This window comes from Oryx dammah, unplaced genomic scaffold, assembly GCF_014754425.2.
Source record: "Oryx dammah isolate SB20612 unplaced genomic scaffold, SCBI_Odam_1.1 HiC_scaffold_21, whole genome shotgun sequence".
In the NCBI taxonomy this organism is placed as follows: Eukaryota; Metazoa; Chordata; class Mammalia; order Artiodactyla; family Bovidae; genus Oryx; species Oryx dammah.
In genome coordinates this window covers 31,059,351-31,078,432 of record NW_024070205.1, presented here as the reverse complement: position 1 = coordinate 31,078,432, position 19,082 = coordinate 31,059,351, and the positions used below count along the sequence as shown (strand labels likewise).

Below are 19,082 nucleotides of genomic sequence, written 5' to 3'. Positions count from 1 at the left end.
CAGGCCCCAGGGGAGGGGGACAGGCCCCAGGGGAGAGGGACAGGCCCTAGGGGAGAGGGACAGGCCCCAGGGCCTTTGGAACCTTGCAGACGCCTCTCCCCTCTCTCCCTGCAGAGTGCCAGCCGGGCTTCTTTGGGCCAGGGTGCCGGCAGGTGTGCACCTGTCCCCCGGGCGTGGCCTGTGACCCTGTCAGCGGCGAGTGTGGGAAGCAGTGTCCCGCTGGCTACCACGGGGAGGACTGCAGCCAAGGTGAGCAGCCCCAGTGCCCAGGTAGGGTGCAGGCTATCTGGCCGTGCAGGGCGCCAGGCACCAGAAGTGCTGGAGCTGGGCATCGGGTCAGCCGTAAAGCCTGGCTCTGGCAGCACGTTGACTGCTGTGTCCCCACCCTGGTCATGCAGTGGTGACTCAGCCACAGGTCTGCCTGTCCCTGTGCACCCAAGAGGCCGGGAGCTCATGTGTGTGTGTCTACACGGATGTACACTTTGTGTGTGTGTGTGTGTGTGTGTGCGCGTGTGCAGAGTGGCCGGAAGGGTTGGTACCACTCCCAGATCATCCCCTCCCTTGCTCGTTCACTCCTTCCATCACAGGACAGACTGAGCGCGCTTTGTGCTGGAAGCCGGCCGGGGGCTCCTCCCTGGTGGGTCTGAGCAGGCAGGACAAAGGCAATTGCTCCCAGAGGTGGTGTCTCGAGAGGCCTGGGCTGGAGGTGCCAGCGTAGGGTGTGGGTGATGACTGTAGGCCCTCCGCGTGGATGCTGAGGCTGGGACAGTGTGAATGGGTGCCAAGCAGGGAGAGGCTGGAGGCAGGAGGTCCTCGTTTATATGGAGGAGCCCTTGCTGTGAGCATCAGCACTGCCGTGGCTGCCAACAGTGTGGGCAGGTTGGGACCTCCCTCAGCACAGGACACACTGTCCTCACCCCTCAGCCAGGGCAGGTGGGAGTGGAGAGGGGGCCTGCAGTGTGACTGGTGTGACTCCCACCAGAGGCAGTGGTCCAAGTCCCCCTCAGGGACAAGGAGGGCCTGGGGGCCACTGCCCACCCCAAGCCGAGGAGTCAGTCTCCCTCTACACCCAGGCCCGGACCCTCCCTCTCAGTGGTGGTCCTGGAGACCCCCGGGATGATCTGGGCTCTCAGATTCCCTTGGTGCACAAGGGCTGTGTGTAGGGCTTAGAACCCAGCTTGGAAACCAAGTATCCCCACAAGCCCAACCCACACTCTGGCGGGGGGCTCTGTGGTCTCGAGGGCCTTCAAGAGCCAGGGACATCACCCCATCCATGAAACGGCGTCGGAGCTGGTGGGCCTCGCCTACCTGGGGTGGGCTCAGGCCCCGTGACTCCCCTGACTTCTCTATGCGCCCTCGCCCTCCTCCACCCCTGCCGGCGGCCGCTGTCCAGCAGTGCCCTCCCAGGTGGCCTGAGTGCTAAGACTCGAAGGGCCTTTACCCCCATCCTTCCCTGCTGGTCTTCTCTGTCTTTCTTTCCCTTTTTTCTTCAAAAGCATCCAGGGCCCCAAGGATGGGTGGCGGGGCCTGACACACATCTTTATGGCAGTGATGGGCTCCCCGCTGCTGTCAGCTCTGGAAGGCATCAGTCTGCCTGTCAGTGGAGCGGGGACCCACCCCAGACGGCGGTCAGCTCCATGTGCCCTGCTGGGCCTCCCTGCCCCAGTCCACGCTGCCTGGGTGCCTGCATGTGCGTCCAGCGTGTGTGCCGCCTGTGGTCCTGTGGGCGAGCAGGTGCCCGTAGGTGTGGGCCCTCAGGGCAAGGGTTCAAGGGGCGTGGGCGTGCAGAGAGACCCCAGGCCTGGGACCCCACGCCATTCCTGCTGACATCTACCCCTACCCAGGCAGTGCGCATCCTCAATTCTCAGTCCTGCTGAGTGTTGTGGTGGGAGAGAGGGGTTGTCTATTCTTTGGTGTGGAGCGTGGACCCCAGCCTGCCCACTCCAGGTGCCTGGCTGGCCTTCCAGGGCCCAGAATTTTCCTTATAGCAGCATCGCAGCGGCCACATGGTGCTGGGGCCAGCAGGGCCTTCTCATCATCTCAGTTACCGCCCTAGTCAAGCAGGTGTAGGGGAGACAGGGGGCCCTGCCAGGCCACTGGAGCCCCCACTGCGGTCCACATGGGTGGGGTCAGGCTCCATGATCCCAGTGTTCTTTTCTGAAGCTCTGCTTTGGGCCCAGAGCTGCTGGCCCCTCCTCCCCAGGCTTTTCTCACTCCTGAACACGTGGTGACCACATGGGGGACCCCATGGTGGACCACAGTGGGAGGAAGGCAGGCAGAGCGGGTCTGCCACCACTCGCCAAGGTCCTGGCTCACCCTCCATAGGCCCTGCCATCTGCGGCCTCCAGGCCACCCCTCACCACTGCTCCCCTACGTGGGCCTTTCCCTGCCCCATGTCCCCATCTCTTGTCCACTCCTGTGACTGCCCTCATCACCCTGGGGACCCGGGCTGTGTCAGCAACCCTGTGGGGCAGGTGGAGGGGGCAGGTGCTGGGGACAGGTGAGGGGGGCAGGTGCAGGGGGCAGGTGGGGGTGCAGATGAGGGGGGCAGGTGCAGGGGAGAGGAGAGGAGGGCAGGTGCAAGGGCAGGTGGGGGTGCAGATGAGGGGGGCAGGTGCAGGGGAGAGGAGAGGAGGGCAGGTGCAGGGGGCAGGTGTGGGTGCAGGTGAGGGGGCAGGTGAGGGGGGCAGGTGGAGGGACAGGTGAGGAGAGAAGATGTGGGGGGCAGATGAGGGGGGACAGGTTCCAGGGAGGCAGGTGGGGGGGGCAGGTGAGAGTGTGGCAGGTTCCAGGGTGGCAGGTGGGGGCCAGGTGAGGGGAGACAGGTGCAGGGGGGACAGGTTCCGGGGAGCCATGTGGGAGGGCAGGTGCAGTGTGGGGTGGAGGTCAGGGGAGGAGGGCCACTCTGCGTGGGGGCCCTGAGGCTCTCCGCTCCCCACCCCTAGAGTGCCCGGCGGAGACGTTTGGCCAGAACTGCTCAGGCTCCTGCTCCTGTGGGGGTGCCCCCTGCGACCGGGCCACAGGGCAGTGCCTGTGCCCACCGGGGAGGACCGGGGAGGACTGTGGGGCAGGTGAGTGGCAGCCGTGGCCCGGGCCACCTCAGCTCCCTGTGCTGCACGATGCCTGGCCACGCTTGCGGACCCCAGCCCTGGAGCCCTGTGGACCCCAGGCCCATCCACAGCTGCGAGAGCTCACACCACCAGGCTTGGGTCTGGGTGTGGGCGTCTGCGGCTGCCCTGTGGCTGAGCCTGCAGAGGGGACACTGGGAACTGTCAGCCACGGGGACAGCTTAGCCCCCCACCCTCCCCAGCCTGTGGTGGGTCCTCTAAGCTCCTGTTCCCTGCATGTGGGTCTCCCGGTTCTTCTGGGGCCCGCTTTTGCTTCTTGAGCATCCTGGGGCAGGGGGGTCTTCCCCTGGGGTGAATGCCCTGAAGTCTACAGCCTGTGAGTGGACTAGGGGCTCCCATGACCTGCCCCCTCCCTCCTCTGGGATGGCTCAGTTGGGAAGAGAAATCCCTGCTCCCCAGTGGGCCCAGCGAGGCCTGGGGAGACTGACTACCTCTGTGTGTGGGGGGTGGTGGTTCTAGATTGTCCCGAGGGCCGCTGGGGGCTTGGCTGCCAGGAGATCTGCCCGCCATGTGAGCACGGTGCCGCCTGTGTGCCGGAGACTGGAGCCTGCCTGTGCCGCCCCGGCTTCACGGGCAGCCGCTGCCAGGATGGTGAGTGCCCGCTGCCCCCACCTCAGCCCTTCCCGCAATCCCAGCTGGCCCCATGTCCAGCCCCAGCTATGCTCAGCCTGTCTCTGCCCACAGCCTGCCCTGCTGGCTGGTTTGGACCTGGTTGCCAGACGCGGTGCTCCTGTGCCAACGATGGGCTCTGTCACCCAGTGACCGGCCGGTGCAGCTGCGCCCCTGGGTGGACCGGCCTCAGCTGCCAGAGAGGTAGGTGGCCTGGTGTCCAGGCATCCCTCCCCACCCCTGATCCGACTGTGGTCACCTGCGCAGGGTGACCAGCCTTTGTTGCTCTGTTGCAGCCTGTGACAGCGGCCACTGGGGACCCGACTGCAGCCACGCCTGCAACTGCAGTGCAGGCCATGGGGACTGCGACGCCGTCAGCGGCCGGTGTGTGTGTGAAGCCGGCTATGTGGGCCCGCGGTGTGAGCAGCGTGAGTCCCAGCCTGGCCCGCACACGCATGTGCACATGCATGCTCATGTGCTCACTCACACGCAGGCTCATGTGCACACATACACACACACGTACGAGTGTCAGGGGGACCCAGCCCTGCTCCCTGTCCCCGAACAAGCAGGGGTCTCCTCATCTAAGCCCACCCCCAACCTCCCCCATCTGGCCCCCCTGCCACCCGCCACCGTCCTACCTGCCTGGGCTCAAGAGAGGGCCCACGTGGAGCAAAGGCAGCGAAAGATGGGTCAGTGGCACCCCAGGGGGCGCCTGCCACCTGTGAGAGGCGAGGAAAGTGTCTGCTAAGGACCAAGGACCCTGCCCTTCAGTGTCGACCCCCACCCTGGCTGGGCCGGTGGGTCTGGGTGAGCTGGGGGCTTGGCTCCTAGCTGGGAGGGATGCAGAAGCCTTGGGTAAGGGAGGGGCTTACCCTGCCCCACGGCCCAGGCCCTGCGCAGGACTGGGGCAGGCTACTGTACACCCAGCTGAGAGTCTGGCGTCTCAGGGTGTCCCCAGGGCTACTTCGGGCCGGGCTGTGGGCAGCGGTGCCAGTGTGAGCACGGGGCGGCCTGTGACCATGTCAGCGGGGCCTGCACCTGCCCTGCCGGCTGGAGGGGCACCTTCTGTGAGCGAGGTGAGTCAGGTGGGTAGAGGGTGTGGGAGGGCGGCGGCAGGCAGGTCTCGTGACCCCGGCGGTCTCCCATCGCCGCCCCGCCCGCAGCCTGCCCAGCCGGCTTCTTTGGAATGGACTGTGGCCGTGCCTGTGACTGCAGTGCCGGAGTCCCCTGTGATCCCGTGAGCGGCTCCTGCCTCTGTCCTGCCGGCCGCCAGGGCCCCCGCTGTGCCCAGAGTGCGTGAGGCCCCCGTCAGCCTTGGGCGCTGCCCGTTAGGGTTAGGGTCTGTCCTTGTGTGTGGCCACCCAGGTCAGAAGAAAGGGGCGCTAGACCTCAGCAGCCTGGGATCATCTGCTGCAGCCCCTCCTGGGGTCCATCACCCCCGGCCCCTGACCCCCTTCTCTCCTGCAGCCTGCCCAGCCAACACGTTCGGCCACAACTGCAGCCTGGCCTGCTCCTGCTTTAATGGGGCCTCCTGTGACCCTGTCCATGGGCAGTGCCGCTGTGGCCCTGGCTGGACAGGGCCCACCTGCCTGCAGGGTAAGCCCTGATCAGGAGTCTAGAGCCAGCTGTCATGCTTGTCCCTCCCTGGGCCGTGTAGGGTGACATGGGTGGGACTTGAGGGAGATCTAAACCTCTCTGGGCAGGGAGGGCGGAAGTCCATCTCCCTGCTGTGGGGTACCCAGGGAGGGAGGGAGGCCTTAGGACTCCTAAGGGACCACACCCTTCAGCGCTGAGCCCCCAAAGACTGGGCCAGTGGGCCCGGGGAGCCCTGGGGCAGCTCGTCCTAGAGGCAGCCCCCATTCCTGCCCCTAAAGTTCGGTGTTGGGCTTTGGGATGAGCCTGCAGGTCCGGTGGGCTGGCCCCCCGAGGGTTCAGGCCTCCGGCCTGGCTGGCGGGGAAACCACAGGTTGCTTCTCTCTCTGGCCTCAGCCTGCCCAGAGGGCCTCTATGGTGAGGACTGTCAGCTCTCCTGCCTGTGCCGGAATGGGGGCACCTGTGACCCAGTCTCAGGTCACTGCACTTGCCCAGAGGGCTGGGCTGGCCTGGCCTGTGAGAAGGGTGAGTGTCGGGCTGGTGGAGGAGGGGCCCTGGGGGTCTCGGGGGACCCAAGGCCACTGCCCTGGTCCCCTCCCTCTGACGGCTGCCTAGTGTTGAGGAGCAGGGCCCTGGGTGTGGCCTGTGGTTTCATCACCCCCAGGCGCCTATCCTTCCCAAGGACCCAGCACCCGAGGCTCTGGGTGCAGGAAGCATGAGCAGGGCAGGGGTACTGGGCCCCCAGGCATCACCCGCCCCGTCTCTGCAGAGTGCCTCCTGGGAGTCTTTGAAGCTGGCTGCCTGCAGAGCTGCGGGTGCCTCAACAGCGGCCTCTGTGATCCGCACACCGGCCACTGCCTCTGCCCAGCCGGCTGGACTGGGGACAAGTGCCAGAGCCGTGAGTGGGTGGCTTGGGGACCCATGGGGGAGGCCAGGAAATCCCTGGGGCCCCTCTGGGGTGGCCTCCATCATGCCAGAGTGTGGGGCCTCAGCAGTGTGGGCAGTGGGTAGGAGGGGGCAGGGCTGTGGTCTGAGCTCCCCGGGCCTTCTGCCTCTGTCCGGGGAGCCGCACGGAGCCGGACTAAGCTCGCCCGCCCCTTTCCCCACAGCCTGTCCCGAGGGCACCTTCGGGGTGCGCTGTGAGGAGCACTGCGCTTGCCGGTGGGGGGCCGCCTGCCACGCCGTCACCGGGGCCTGCCTCTGCCCCCCGGGGTGGAGCGGCTCGCGCTGTGAGAGCGGTGAGCCCTCAGCTCTGCTGGGGCCCAGGGTGGGGGCGGGTACTTCAAACGGCGACCCCTCGGGCTCCCGCCCCCCACCCCAGGGCTCCCCACCATCTCCGCCCACGCCTCCCCGCAGCCTGCCCACCTGGCTGGTTTGGAGAGGCCTGTGCCCAGCGCTGCCAGTGCCCCCCAGGCGCCGCCTGCCACCATGTCACCGGGGAGTGTCACTGTCCCCCGGGCTTCACGGGGCCCAGCTGTGAGCAAGGTGGGTGCCGGATGTGGGCAGGCCTGGGGGCAGTTCAGGCCACATGCGCTCCTGGGCTGGGCCCCAGAGCTCTGCCCCCAAGAGGGGCCCGGGGTGAGGGAGGGTGCCTTCTCCGGGCCAGGCCAGGACTGACACCTGCTGCCTCCCCCAGCCTGCCCACTTGGCACCTTTGGGGAGCGCTGTGGGCAGCAGTGCCACTGCCCCGGCGAGAACCAGGCCTGCCACCCTGCCTCGGGGGCCTGCATGTGCGCCCCTGGCTATCACGGCGCCGGCTGCCAGAAACGTGAGTGCTGCCCGGCTGGCGGCCGGGCCGCTGGAGTGATGGAGGGGAAAGGGGAGGGGCTTTGCGAGCGCCCCGCCCCTGGCAGCTGGCCCCTCCCCCCGCAGGGTGCCCGCCAGGGCGGTTCGGGCCTGGCTGTGAGCTGCTGTGTGGGTGTCTCAACGGGGGCTCCTGTGACGCGGTCACCGGGGCCTGCCGCTGCCCCGCCGGATTCCTTGGGACTGACTGCGGCCTCGGTGAGTGGCTGGGGTGTCTTCTCCCTGCATCTCAACAGGCAGGGCCACGCCATCCGGCCTGCCGGGCAGACAGCCCCAGACGGTTCCACTCCTTGGGTCCCTCGCTGGGACCGGCTGCAGACCAGGCTAAGCTGAGGGTTCGGTATGGCCAAAACGTCTCCTCGGCCTGCTCTGCCTGGCCGTGTGCTGTGCCCCCGACCCGGGCTGTGTCCACCAGGACCCCTGCAGAAACCAGCTGGCATCCTGCAGAGAGAAGGGCCTCTCCCTGAGTCACGTGGGAACTTTCCGACCGACAGTCTGGGGCTGGGGCTGGCGAAGGTGGGTGGGGGCACTGTAAGTCACTCACTGTAGCGTGGGCCCGGCCCCCTACAGAGCCTGCAGCTGAGGGAGACACCAGGGAGGGCAGGGGGCTCAGCAGCAGGCGGCCTCGACCTGTCTGGGAAGACAGGGCGGGAGTCTCCACACCCAGCCTGCCGTGGCCCAGTCCCGGCCCATCTGGGTTGACAGAGCAGAGGCAGGGGATCCAGCCAGGAGTGGCCACCCTCCCCTTTCCTCCCGGCAGCCTGTCCACACGGCAACTTTGGCCCTGGCTGTGCCCACGTTTGCGGGTGTGGGCAGGGGGCAGCCTGTGACCCCGTGACCGGCAGCTGCTCCTGCCCACCTGGGAGGACCGGAGTTCACTGCGAGCATGGTGAGAACCTACTTGCTTGCTGCCTCGGGCACTTTGCATACATCACTACGTTAGCCATGGGGGAGCGTTGGTGACAGAGTGAAGCCGTGGGGTCACGGGAGAGCTGGGTCCCTTCTGCTAATCCCCAAGGTGCCCTGAGGATATAAGTGAGGGCTTGCTCATGTTGACTGCAATGCCCACTCGGGTCATCCGATAGTACCCCATATCCTGCTTTGACCCATGACCCTAGGACTCAGGCCATCAGTTGACCTCTCCAGTTCCCTGTGGCCAGTGGGGGATGAATAACTTCTGTCCCAGAGCCAGCCCCCAACCCCGAGCAGGAGGGGTCAGGCGACTGCTCCGTCTTGAGGATGGAGCCAGCCTCTTGGCTGATGTCCTCCTGGGACGGAGTCCTGCTGGCCCTTCCTCCTGGGCCCAGCAGCTGGGAACCCACGGAGAGGGAGACCCGGAGCACAGGCGATGGTGGGGCAACCAGAGTGGCCCCTGGGACCGTCGTGGGGTTCGTGCTCATGATGGTAAGCAGGTCCTCAGGCCGTGCCCACACTGCTTGGTCTGACCCCACACCCTGGTAGGTCTGAGCCCTCTGCCCCCTCTGGTCCTTTTCAAGGGGCTGGTCACACTCCCCCAGGTCCTGAATCCTGACTCCATCCAGGCCACACCTCCAGGGGAGAACGGCAGCTAGGGGTCAGAGTCTGAAAGCACCACCTGGAGTGTGGGGCTGCCCAGCCTCCTCCGAACCTGGAGGGTGCCTCCCCCCTAGGAAGACTTCCCTGACCCCCTCCCGCCTGGTGGACAGGCACTCCCATGCCCTGGAGGGCCCTGGTCCCTTTCCTCCTGTGTTACTCTCAGCGCTGGCTCAGTTCTGGCCTCTGAGGAAGATGGATGAACTGGCAGGATGTGGTTGGTGCCGCTTCCTGGCATGTGTGTGCCTGGGGGGCAGAGGGGGCGGGGAGGAAGTGTTTGTTGAATGACTGTCGGATCACGTGGGAGTGTCCTGGAGCATGTCTGGCTCCAACCAGAGCTCTGAGCAGGCCCACTTCGTCCCTAGGCTGCCCCCAGAATCGGTTTGGTGTGAACTGTGAGCATGCGTGCTCCTGCAGGAATGGGGGCCTGTGTCATGCCACCAACGGCAGCTGTTCCTGTGGCCTGGGCTGGACGGGGCCGCACTGCGAGCTGGGTGAGTCTGGGCCAGCCTGGGGGCGGCAGCGTGTGTGAGGTGGAGAGTCGCTGCCTATAGCGGGTGAGGCCATGCCCGGTGTGGCAGGGGCTGGGTGCGGGAGGAGGGCCATAGTTTAGGGGCGATCATGGGGAGGCACCCGGCTGCCGGAGGGCCGGGCGAGGATCCCAGGGTCACCTGGGTGAGGCTAGTGCCCCTGCTGTCCCGTGACAGCAGGCTGACCCCCCGGCCCCTCCTCAGCCTGCCCTGCTGGGCACTACGGTGCTGCCTGCAGCCTCGAGTGCTCCTGCCACAACCACGGGACCTGTGAGCCCACGTCGGGGGCTTGTCGCTGCAGCCCCGGCTTCTACGGCCAGGCCTGCGAGCACCGTGAGTTGTAGGGTCAGGCCTCTGCACCCCTGGGCGCACACTCCTCCCCTTTCCGCGTCACTCCTTGTGGCGGCCCGATGCGATGAGGCCTGACCCAGCTTCGGGGCAGAGGGCCACAAGGGCAGGCTCTGGGCCTGGGTGGGAGGAAGCGGGTGCCAGCCCCAAGCCCGTCCTTTGCTCTCTCTGGGCAAACTGAGTCAGGGGCTCCGATCCGGGTCTCCCTCAGCCTGTCCCCCCGGCTTCCATGGGGCTGGCTGCCAGCAGACGTGCCAGTGTCAGCATGGTGCCCCCTGCGACCCCATCAGCGGCCGGTGCCTCTGCCCTGCTGGCCTCCATGGCCAGTTCTGCGAGCAGGGTGAGTGTCCGTGCCCCCACGCACTCCCACCTGGTCCCCTTGCCCTGGGCTCGGGACAGAGGATGCTGAGCCAGCGCCCCTTCCAGGGTGTGAGCCGGGCTTGTTTGGAGAGGGCTGCGGCCAGCAGTGTGACTGCAAGCTTGGGGTGCCCTGTGACCCCGTCACCGGCCACTGCCTGTGCCCCCCTGGGCGCACAGGGACCACTTGTGACTTGGGTGAGTCAGGGATGCCGCTCGATAGGGGCAGGGGTGTGGGTCTCTGTTGGTGGAATCGACTGTGTTTCTGGAGCCCACCTGTGTCACGTCCTGGCCTGGGCACATCCTCCTTTCCAGTCCCTCTGCTGGCGCAGTGGCTCACAGAGGGCCCAGCACCAGGGTTCCTGCTCGGGGTTGTCGAGGCCCGTTCTGCCTTACAGCTTCCCCCTGAGTCCCTGGGGGGCCTCTCCCTGGGGTGTGGGGGCTTTGGTCCTGGGGAGGGGCCCCTGGTGAGGTGGGAAGGAAGCCTCCCAGATGGGCCAGCTGGCCTGCGCGGGCTCTGTATCTCCTCCTCAGGGCTCTTGGCCGTCTTGCCCCTAGGGAGCCTCTCTGACCGCCAGCTCCCCTTCGCCGGCCTGGGGGCTGGTGGGAATATGGGGAAGAGATTCTGGGCCAGTGCCCGGCGCCCAGCACTTTCCCACCTGAGGGCTCACACAGGACAAATCTAAGGCTTGAGGTCTTTGCTCCTGCATGCTCCCTGCGGGTATCCTGAGGCCTGCGGTCCCAGCCCCGGGTGGACTGGAGTGGCACTCAGGCCTGTCCCTCCCACCACTTCCACTCCACCCACAGGCTGCAGGAGGGGTTACTTTGGGCCTGGCTGTGCCCTGCGCTGCTCCTGTGGGGGTGGAGCCAACTGCGACCCTGTCAGCGGGCAGTGCCTCTGCGTGGACGGCTACACAGGGCCCACGTGCCGGCAGGGTGAGTCGGGTTCCGGGGGCGAGTGAGAGGGGGACAGGGTGCTCGTGGGGTCAGGTGAGTGGCACGAATGTCACCATCTGAGTGCGATGCCCATGGTGTCTGCCTGGCCTCTGCTGGACAAAGTGTGGGCCTTCCAGCCCCTGGACCGTGGATGGGACTCAGCAAACAGCCAACCCAAGAGCGGCAGGCATGGGCTCAAACTGCAGAGGGTGGAGACCCCTTGGGCAGGGCTGGGTGAACTGCTGACACAGCCCCCTGCCACCCCTTCCTCACCCTGCATGTGTGAACCAGGGCATGACAGTGTACCTACCCAAGGGTGCGTGTGTGCAGTAGCACAGGTGTGTGCTCCAGTCTTCCCAGCTGGCACTAGTGGTGAAGAACCCATCTGCCAATGCAGGAGACATAAAAGAAGCGGGTTCAGTCCCTGGGTTGGGAAGATCCCCTGGAGGAGGGCATGGCAACACACTCCAGTATTCCTGCCTGGAGAGTCCCATGGACAGAGGATCCCGGCGAGCTGAAGTCCATGGGGCCGCGAAGAGTCAGACACGATTTAGAGATTAGACATGCAGCACGTGCTCCAGTCTGCATGCTAGCACCTGTGTCTCCCAGCATGTGTGTGTGTGTGCGCTTCTGTGCACACCCACGGGCAGGGTTGGGGGTGGTGATGGCACCATGGCCCCTCAGCCCCCAAAGCACTGGGGGAGCCTGCTTTCTGCAGGCAGAGCTTAGAGTGCCCCTGCTCCTCTGGCCACCTCTGCCCCTCTGGTGTGCCCTGGTCACCTCGCCCAGACCCAGTCTGTTCCTGGGAAGCATTGTGTCTGCCAGGGGAGACCAGAGGCCGGCTTGGGGCCTGTACCAGGCAGGCCTTGAGATGGGGTGATGGGGGAAGCCAGGCTGCGAGTGGAGATTCCAGGCTGGGATCCTTGACCTGGGGACCCCAGACATGGTCTTATATTGTGAGTGCATCTTGTTGAGCCTCCCCAAGGCAGTCCTGGTCCCTAAGCGCCTTTAGGGGAGGGATTCCACCTCCTGAAGAGGAGGGGGTTGAGTAGGTGGAGACTGAAACTTGTGGGGCTGGTGCTGGGACGAATGATGCCCACAGCGGCACCTGGTGGTCAGGTTCGGTACTGCACCAGAGGCATTCTAGGTGGCCGTGACGTTTACCCTGGGGTGAGGTTGGGGGGGGGGGCGTCAGGAACTAGGGGTGCCCCTGCCTGAGCCCTGCTGGAAAGGAGAACAAGAAGGGCCTCACTGCTCCTACCCTGGAGTGGACCCCACAGGGCCTGTAGTGAAGCCCCTCTTCATCCAGTCCTAAGTCCTGCCTCCCCACCCTGTATGTTGGCGGGGAGATGCTGTGCAGGGAGAGAGTGGGGATCCCTGCAGCCTCACTGCCCCATGACTGCTGCCCACCGGAGGGAGGGGCACCAGCGTGTCTGTCCGCCTGCAGGTGGACCCTCCCAGCTCCCGGAGAGCCCATCTCCAGCCCTGGGCCCAGGTAGGCGGGCCGGGGGCATCCCTGTGTTGCCAGGAGGGTGGCACTTGCTGGCGTTACAGCCCCTTACCTGCAGACTAAGGCCAGAGGAGGGAGGGGGATCCAGCTCTTGCCTGTAATCTGGGCCCCCAGGGTGGCAGGGTTTTTAAAACCTGGACCTCAGAGATGAGTCAAGGCTGGAGCTGGAAGGACAGGAGGGGCGGCAGGAAGCCTGAGCCCAGGACTCAAAAGCCTTGGAGAGTTTCCTCCCACCCCAGGGCTGACCTACTTCTTTCCTGCCCCTGCAGTGGCCCTACAACCAGCCTCCCACCAGACCTGGGCTCAGCAGCAGCCTAGAGAAGCACTAGCTCAGGGGCAGCCCCCGCTGAGGCTTGGCTCCCAGGGGCCACTGAGGGGACCTGGGGGCTTTGGTGTCCACTGAGGAGGGACGTGCGGGGGCCAGGACTCCGGCCCCACCCTGGTCTCCGAGGCCTGTGGACAGTGGCGCAGCCTTCCACTCTGCAAGGATCTTCTGACCACGAGGATGGAGGCCCTGCCTGGCCCGCCCTGAGGATCATAGTGTGGAGGAAGCCGCACCTGCCATGCCCCCGGGTGCGACTGCAGGCAGGTGTGGGGGCAGGTGCCGGCATGGGGCCCTTACTTGGAGCAAGTTCTTCTGGTGCTAGGCCTGGGACTGCTGCAGTTCAGTCTGTTTACCTGGAAACAGATGCTGGTGCTAGGCCGGGCCATATTTATGGAAGGTATTTATGGGCAGCCAGACCCTGGGCACTGGAGGGCTGCCTGCCTGCTGCCCGACCTGGGAGGCCTTGACTCAGGCCTCTGGGTGGGGCTTCGGTACCCTGTGAAACCCAATAAGTTAAGAAAGGAGCAGCTACTTCTTTGAGGCCTGTGTGCTTGCTGCTTTGTACGGGCTCCATGTGGTGGCCTCCTGGGACCACCGGCATGAGTGGCCTGACCAGAGAGGCCCGTGAGGCCCCTGGGCCTCCCTGGGTGCCACACAAGCAGTCAGGGTTTATCCTGGTCCCCGGTGCTCTTCAGGGCATGGAGCCCAGAGACCCTCCAAGTGCTGGCAACAGCCTGTATATGGGACGTGTGGTCCCCAGGGGAGGAGGGCAGGGTGCTGCTAAGGGCAGCTTGGGTGTCCCCAACTCCTCCCCCTGCCCTGTCTTCAGGGTAGAGCCAGCGGAGATGGTTGGACCCAGATTGTCACACTGGACACTTAGGTCTGGGCTGGAGCCCCCTCCCTCCTCCAGCATGAGCCCGGGTAGCTGATTGCTCCAGGCGCAAAGAATCTCATGGGGCAAAGCAGGGTGGGTTCTGGTAAACCCTGTCCTCTTAGACGGACAGCGAGTGGACAAGCAGTAGCAGATGAAACCGAGTTAATGGGCCACTGTTTTAAGACTTTGAGGTACATATATAGAATCCATATCCCAGAAAGTGTCAGGGACAGTGCAGGGATAATGGGATGCAGGTCAAGAAGGACCATCGTCAGGACTGGGCGTGGACGTGTGGAGGCTGGAGTTGCCGGGGTGGGGGATGGGGAGGGTGGCAGAAATCTAGCCAAATACCAGGTTTTCCAGCTCAGGACCCTCCCAGTAGGCGTCAGGGAGGCAGAGAGAGAGAAGATACAAAGGAAAGGTTAGTGGAAAAGGATGAGGGAAGTGTTAGCACTTCTGAAGCCTTAGAAAAAGAAGGGAAAAACCATCGACACAAAGCACCAAGCTCTCAGGTCCAAGTTGGATGATCTCAGATCGAAAGTGCTCATACTGGAAATAAAATTTAAAACATTTTAAAGCCATTGTCTAAGGAATTTAAAGAATACTAGTAACAAAGAGACATTCTAAAAATGCCCAGAAAAAGCGAACAGGAGTCAGAGTGACAGCAGACGCTCCAGTGGAAACACTGAGGCAAGAAGGTGGTGATGCCAGTTTCAGAGTGTCGAAGAAAAGACTTCGAAACTTGAATTTCATGGCCTTCAACTGTGTGTCCTGCTAAACTGTCCTTGAGAAGAAAAGTGGATATTATTCCTGGGTGTCCACAGCCTCAGTGGGCACCATGTGAGAACCACACTTGAAATTACATTCAGAGGAAGTTTTCCATTAAGAATGGAAAGCATGAGATAATCATTATGTTTCTTATATGACCTAGTGATTTCTTGTTTAGTCGCTAAATTGTGTCCGACTCTTTTTGTAACCGACCCTCGACCTAGAGTTTAAGAGAATGAAACAGGCACCGGGAAGCCAGGCAAGGTGGAGCAGAGGAAGGGAGAGACACTGGTCTTGTTCACTCGCTAAGTTGTGTCTGATTCTTTGACCCCATGGACTTCCTTCCCTGTCCTTGACTATTTCCAGGAGTTTGCTCAAATTCACGTCCATTGAGTTGGTGATGCTATCCAACCATCTCATCCTCTGCTACCCCCTTCTCCTTTTGTCTTCAGTCTTTCCCAGGATCAGGGTCTTTTCCAATGAGTTGTCTCTTTGCACCTGGTGGCCAAAGTATTGGTGCTTCAGCTTCAGCATCAGTCCTTCTCGTGAATATTCGGGGTTGATTTCCTTTAGGATTGACTAGTTTATCTTGCTGTCCAAGGGACTCTTAAGAGTCTTCTCCAGCATTACAACTTGAAAGTATCAATTCTTTGGTGCTCAGCCTTCTTATGGTCCAATTCTCACATCTGTACATGACTACCGGAAAAACCATAGCTTTGACTAGATGGACCTTTGTCAGGAAAGTAATACCTTTGCTTTTTAATATGCTGTCTAGGTTTGTCATAGCTTTTCTTCCAAGGAGCAAGTGTTTTTTAATTTCATGCCTGCAGTCACCATCCACAGTGATTTTGGAACCCAAGAAAATAAAATCTGCCATTGTTTTCATTTTTCCCCCATCTATTTGCCATGAAGTGTTGGGACCAGATGCCATGATATTAGTTTTCTGAATGTTGAGTTTTAACCCAGCTTTTTCTCTGGTCAGAGGCAGCCAAACCCTCATGTAGACTGGACTTGATAAGGTACTGTGACCTCCACAGAAGTACTAATAGGAAGTTTAACTTTTAAACTGGAGGAAATGTCATCTCTCTAATGGAAGGCATGGAAGGAGGAAGAGTCAAGCAGAATAAGAAAGTAGGTGAAAGCCTAATTGAAATGGTTACAGATGGTCAAAATCAGGCCCCTAGACTGCATTAAACATTCTTCAACATTTTATTGATAAAACACGTACCTGAAAGGAGAGAAATATAAACATCCAAAGTAAACCAAAAGCTGGACAATGAGTTTTGATATTTTAAAATGGTGTGTGCAAAGCATAGTACGTGACTGTATGTAAATATCTTCATATGCATGCATGAAACATAGAGGCTCAGAGACTCATAAAGCAGTGGTGGGTTTAACAGATGGAACTAATTAAACTGGTGATTTTCAATGTGCTATTTATTAATACAAAAGTCAATACAAAAGCAAGACACAGCAATGATAACATTTTAATTATCTTTATACACATGATATATATATGCCTATATTCACTTATTTATATTTGTACATATACACAGCTATATTTAGGTCTATAAACTTCATACTCAACCAACAGAAAATAATGGAACATTTAACAAAAATTTCTTCTTTGAACAGTAATAAAGAAGAAAATTTAACACGGTTGATAATATTTTTTTAAACATTAAGCAAGAAAAAAATACAGAGGGTGGGAAAATTAACTATAGACACAGAGAGTCAGATATAAAAGGGAATATTATGAACAACTAGGTACCAATAACTTTGAAAACTTAAAAAAAAAAAAGGATACATTTCAGGAAAATATAAACTACCAGAAACAGTGTAAGTGGAAACAAAAAACTTGAATAAACCAATAATTTAAGTAAACGCAAATAGTTGTCACAGCTCCACCCCCCCACTCCCACCCCTTCCCCCTACCCTGTCACCACCCCAGGAGGGCTGGATCATATGTTGGTGGAGGGGCTGGGCCAGACCCCTGAGACACGCACTTGTCTGATGTGAGTTGTTCCAGAAATACTAAGTAGAGGAAACGACTCAACTCGTTTCAGGAGGCCAGTACCAACCAGCTTCTCCAACAGGTGAGGGCAATGTGAGAAAAGAAGTTTACAGACATGTATGCAGAAAGACTAAGTAAAATACTAGCTGCTCATTAAAAAAAATAACATCCACTTGATCCAAAGGGACCTGGACTTGATGGAAACCCAAGGCGGGGACTGCCCTGGCGGCCCAGTGGTTAGGACTCCGTGCTCCCACGGCAGGGGACCCCGGTCGGGGAACTGACATCCCACATGCCGCAGAGCACGGCCAAAATAAATACATGAATTTACCTAGAGCAAATAGAAAAAAGCCACACAAGGACTTTAACATCAGAAAATGTGCCCAGGTGTTTGGGTGAGATGAGTCATGAGTCTGGGTAGAAGCAGAAAGAGCTAGGCACCCCTTTCTTTTAAAAAAAAAAATTAGTTGAATTGGAGGCTAATTACTTTATAATATTGTAGTGTTTTTTGCCATACATTGACATGAATCAGCCATGGGTGTACGTGTGTCCCCCGTCCTGAACACCCCTCCTGCTTCCCTCCCCATCCCATCCCTCTACACTTCTTTCTGATGAAAGTTCCTAGAAAACAGAGAGGCACTTTCTCGATGCTGGCTGTGTGCCAAGAGTCTTCTGTGAGCCGAGCTGGGCAGGCGATGGATTCCGGGTCTCTGCCCCAGGCCACTCGGGGCTCCTTGTCCCCTCTCTGGGCTCCTGCCTCCCCTCCCCCATTACTGGTCTCCATAGCCTTGAAGTGACAGCCTGTGTCCTTCCTAGGACTGGGGGCGGAGACTTGGCTTGAGTCATGCTGGGGCCACTCAGATGGGATTTGGGTCAGGCCCAATAACCCTTGTGGGAAGAATGAAGATATTCCCTCAGAGGTGGAGAATCAGATCATCACTCGCTCCTCCTGACCCCAGCAGAGCCTGGGAGACCCCAGGACACGGCCCTGGCTTAGACAAAGAAGTAAGCGGTGTCGGGCCTGCGGGGAAAGGAAGAGGGCAGGAGATAGATGAGCAGGATTTAAGACTTCGGCAAAGTGGGCCATGAAATCATAGAGATGATAAGAGACACGTAAAAGCTGTAAAAATCTATAGCTCTTCAATGCCACTAGTAGACAGAATACAACATAAGATTCCACTTGACTTGGCAACAGGCCCCAGAAATACCAGAATTTATCTGGTGAAAAGATGTGAAGCCCTGCCCTTCAGTTTCAGAAGATCTCGGGGTCAGCCTTCAAGTCCACTGGGTTCCAGTGACCGGGAGGACAGGTGGCAACTGTGGGAGTGGGTAGGAGTGTGTGGCACAGATGGGTCCCATGTCAGGACCTGCATCCACTTCGCAGAAGGAACCCAGCTAAGGTTGCAGACCCCAGGTCAGTAACCGAGGACATGCCTTGGAGCTTTTCCATCATACCAAAAACGTGCCTGGAAAAGGATGGGTGGGGGCTGGCCTGCCCACCTGAGAGTTGGGAAGAGAAGGGGCAGGGGTGCTGCAGGGCTTACACAGCGACGCAGTCCACCCACTTCTGCCAAGGGTGCACACATGTGCGTGCACACACACACCCCTTTGCTCTTCACCCTGGTCACCAGATTGCCCCCCAGCAGCTCCAAGAAAACAGTAGAGAGCTCACAGGTAGGAAAATGGAGCCCCTAGATTCCCACCTGTCCAAGGGGGAGGAGCTGGGCCTGATCTCTGGTGACCCCTCCCCCCATGATCATGCCTCTCACACTGAGCCTGGCCCCGCACCATCCTGCAGATGCCCTGCTCAGGATGGCCCTTCCAGCTGCCGGAGGCCCCCTTCCAGCTGCCAGAGGCCAGAGGCCCTGTAGGTCACCTTGGAGGTTAAAAGGAGCTGCCCCTCCCTCCTGGTGTGGAACACCCCCGCCACGAGGTTCAGTGGGCGGGGCCTGGATGAGCTCCACCCTGCTCAGGCCCCTGCCGGCCTTCCTCCTGCAGCCAGCCCTAGGGATGGATGGAAGGGACAGAGGGCGGGTCTCCCCCAGTCAACCTCTTCTGGTCGCAGCAGGGATCCACACCCCGGCTGTCATAAGGATGACAGGGCCCCAGCAGGGCTCTGGCAGATCATCAGAACACTGGGAGTCCCCACCCCAAGGACAATACTGCCAGGGCCCAGAGAGGCACTGGGCATGGGCTGGGAATTGGGAGGGCTGGCAGGGGGCTTCCCAGGAGAGTGGACCTATCCTTCTCACACCTAGCCCAGCAGAACCCTGCCACCAGCTGGCCATCACCCTCTCCTGGGGAGCAGGACATTTCTCCCCCTGCCCTGAGGCCAGGCCAGCACACCTCTACCCACCTACAAGTACCAGGGGGTCCTTGGTGAGCAAACCGGCTGGGAAGTGGGGCCGTTAAGGGAGGGGAGGGATGGGGGTCACCCTAGTGGGGCTCCGCCACAGTTTCTGCCATGTCCCCGAGTCCCCAGACCCACTGACCAGGCTCAGCTTCAAGGGGCTTCATGGGAATGGCCCTGCCTACGACGTTCCAGGTGGAGAGATGGGCAGGGCCAAGGACTGGCATAGGGTGACCATGAATGTGGGCCCAGACAAGCTCCTGGGGCCCAGCACAGGTGACCACACACAGGGGGCCCAGTTACATGGCACTTTGGGAATTTTGCAGGGACTGCTGTAGCCTTTGCTGGGGCCACAAATGCACAAA

At 61.0% G+C, this 19,082-nt stretch overlaps 2 protein-coding genes across 2 annotated transcripts in view; both read left to right on the top strand.

Annotated features, from left to right (window-relative positions):
- Positions 1-4,509, top strand: part of LOC120879831 (multiple epidermal growth factor-like domains protein 6) — a 50,650-nt gene extending 46,141 nt beyond the window's left edge. Inside the window, exons 15-19 of the mRNA XM_040262826.1 lie at positions 115-249; positions 2,946-3,071; positions 3,588-3,719; positions 3,813-3,941; positions 4,034-4,509. Coding sequence (XP_040118760.1) covers positions 115-249; positions 2,946-3,071; positions 3,588-3,719; positions 3,813-3,941; positions 4,034-4,485 — 974 coding nt within the window. The 3' untranslated portion in view covers positions 4,486-4,509. The remainder of the gene's footprint in view (positions 1-114; positions 250-2,945; positions 3,072-3,587; positions 3,720-3,812; positions 3,942-4,033) is intronic.
- Positions 4,510-4,577: 68 nt separating this feature from the next.
- LOC120879830 (multiple epidermal growth factor-like domains protein 6) lies at positions 4,578-14,508 on the top strand. The gene is made up of 18 exons (XM_040262825.1): positions 4,578-4,592; positions 4,696-4,813; positions 4,901-5,029; positions 5,205-5,333; positions 5,727-5,855; positions 6,100-6,228; positions 6,440-6,568; positions 6,687-6,815; positions 6,967-7,098; positions 7,203-7,331; positions 7,894-8,022; positions 9,071-9,199; positions 9,440-9,568; positions 9,795-9,923; positions 10,010-10,138; positions 10,748-10,876; positions 12,324-12,371; positions 12,656-14,508. The coding sequence occupies exons 1-18, from the start codon at positions 4,578-4,580 to the stop codon at positions 12,787-12,789; spliced, it is 2,124 nt and encodes a 707-aa protein (XP_040118759.1). The 3' UTR covers positions 12,790-14,508.
- The last annotated feature ends 4,574 nt before the right edge of the window (positions 14,509-19,082 follow it).

Bases quoted from the DNA above. Each gene is read 5' to 3' on its own strand.
- LOC120879830 (XM_040262825.1), top strand. The intron at 7,099-7,202 runs GTGAGTGCTGCC...CTCCCCCCGCAG, and splicing joins CGGCGCCGGCTGCCAGAAAC to GGTGCCCGCCAGGGCGGTTC. The intron at 7,332-7,893 runs GTGAGTGGCTGG...TCCTCCCGGCAG, and splicing joins TGGGACTGACTGCGGCCTCG to CCTGTCCACACGGCAACTTT.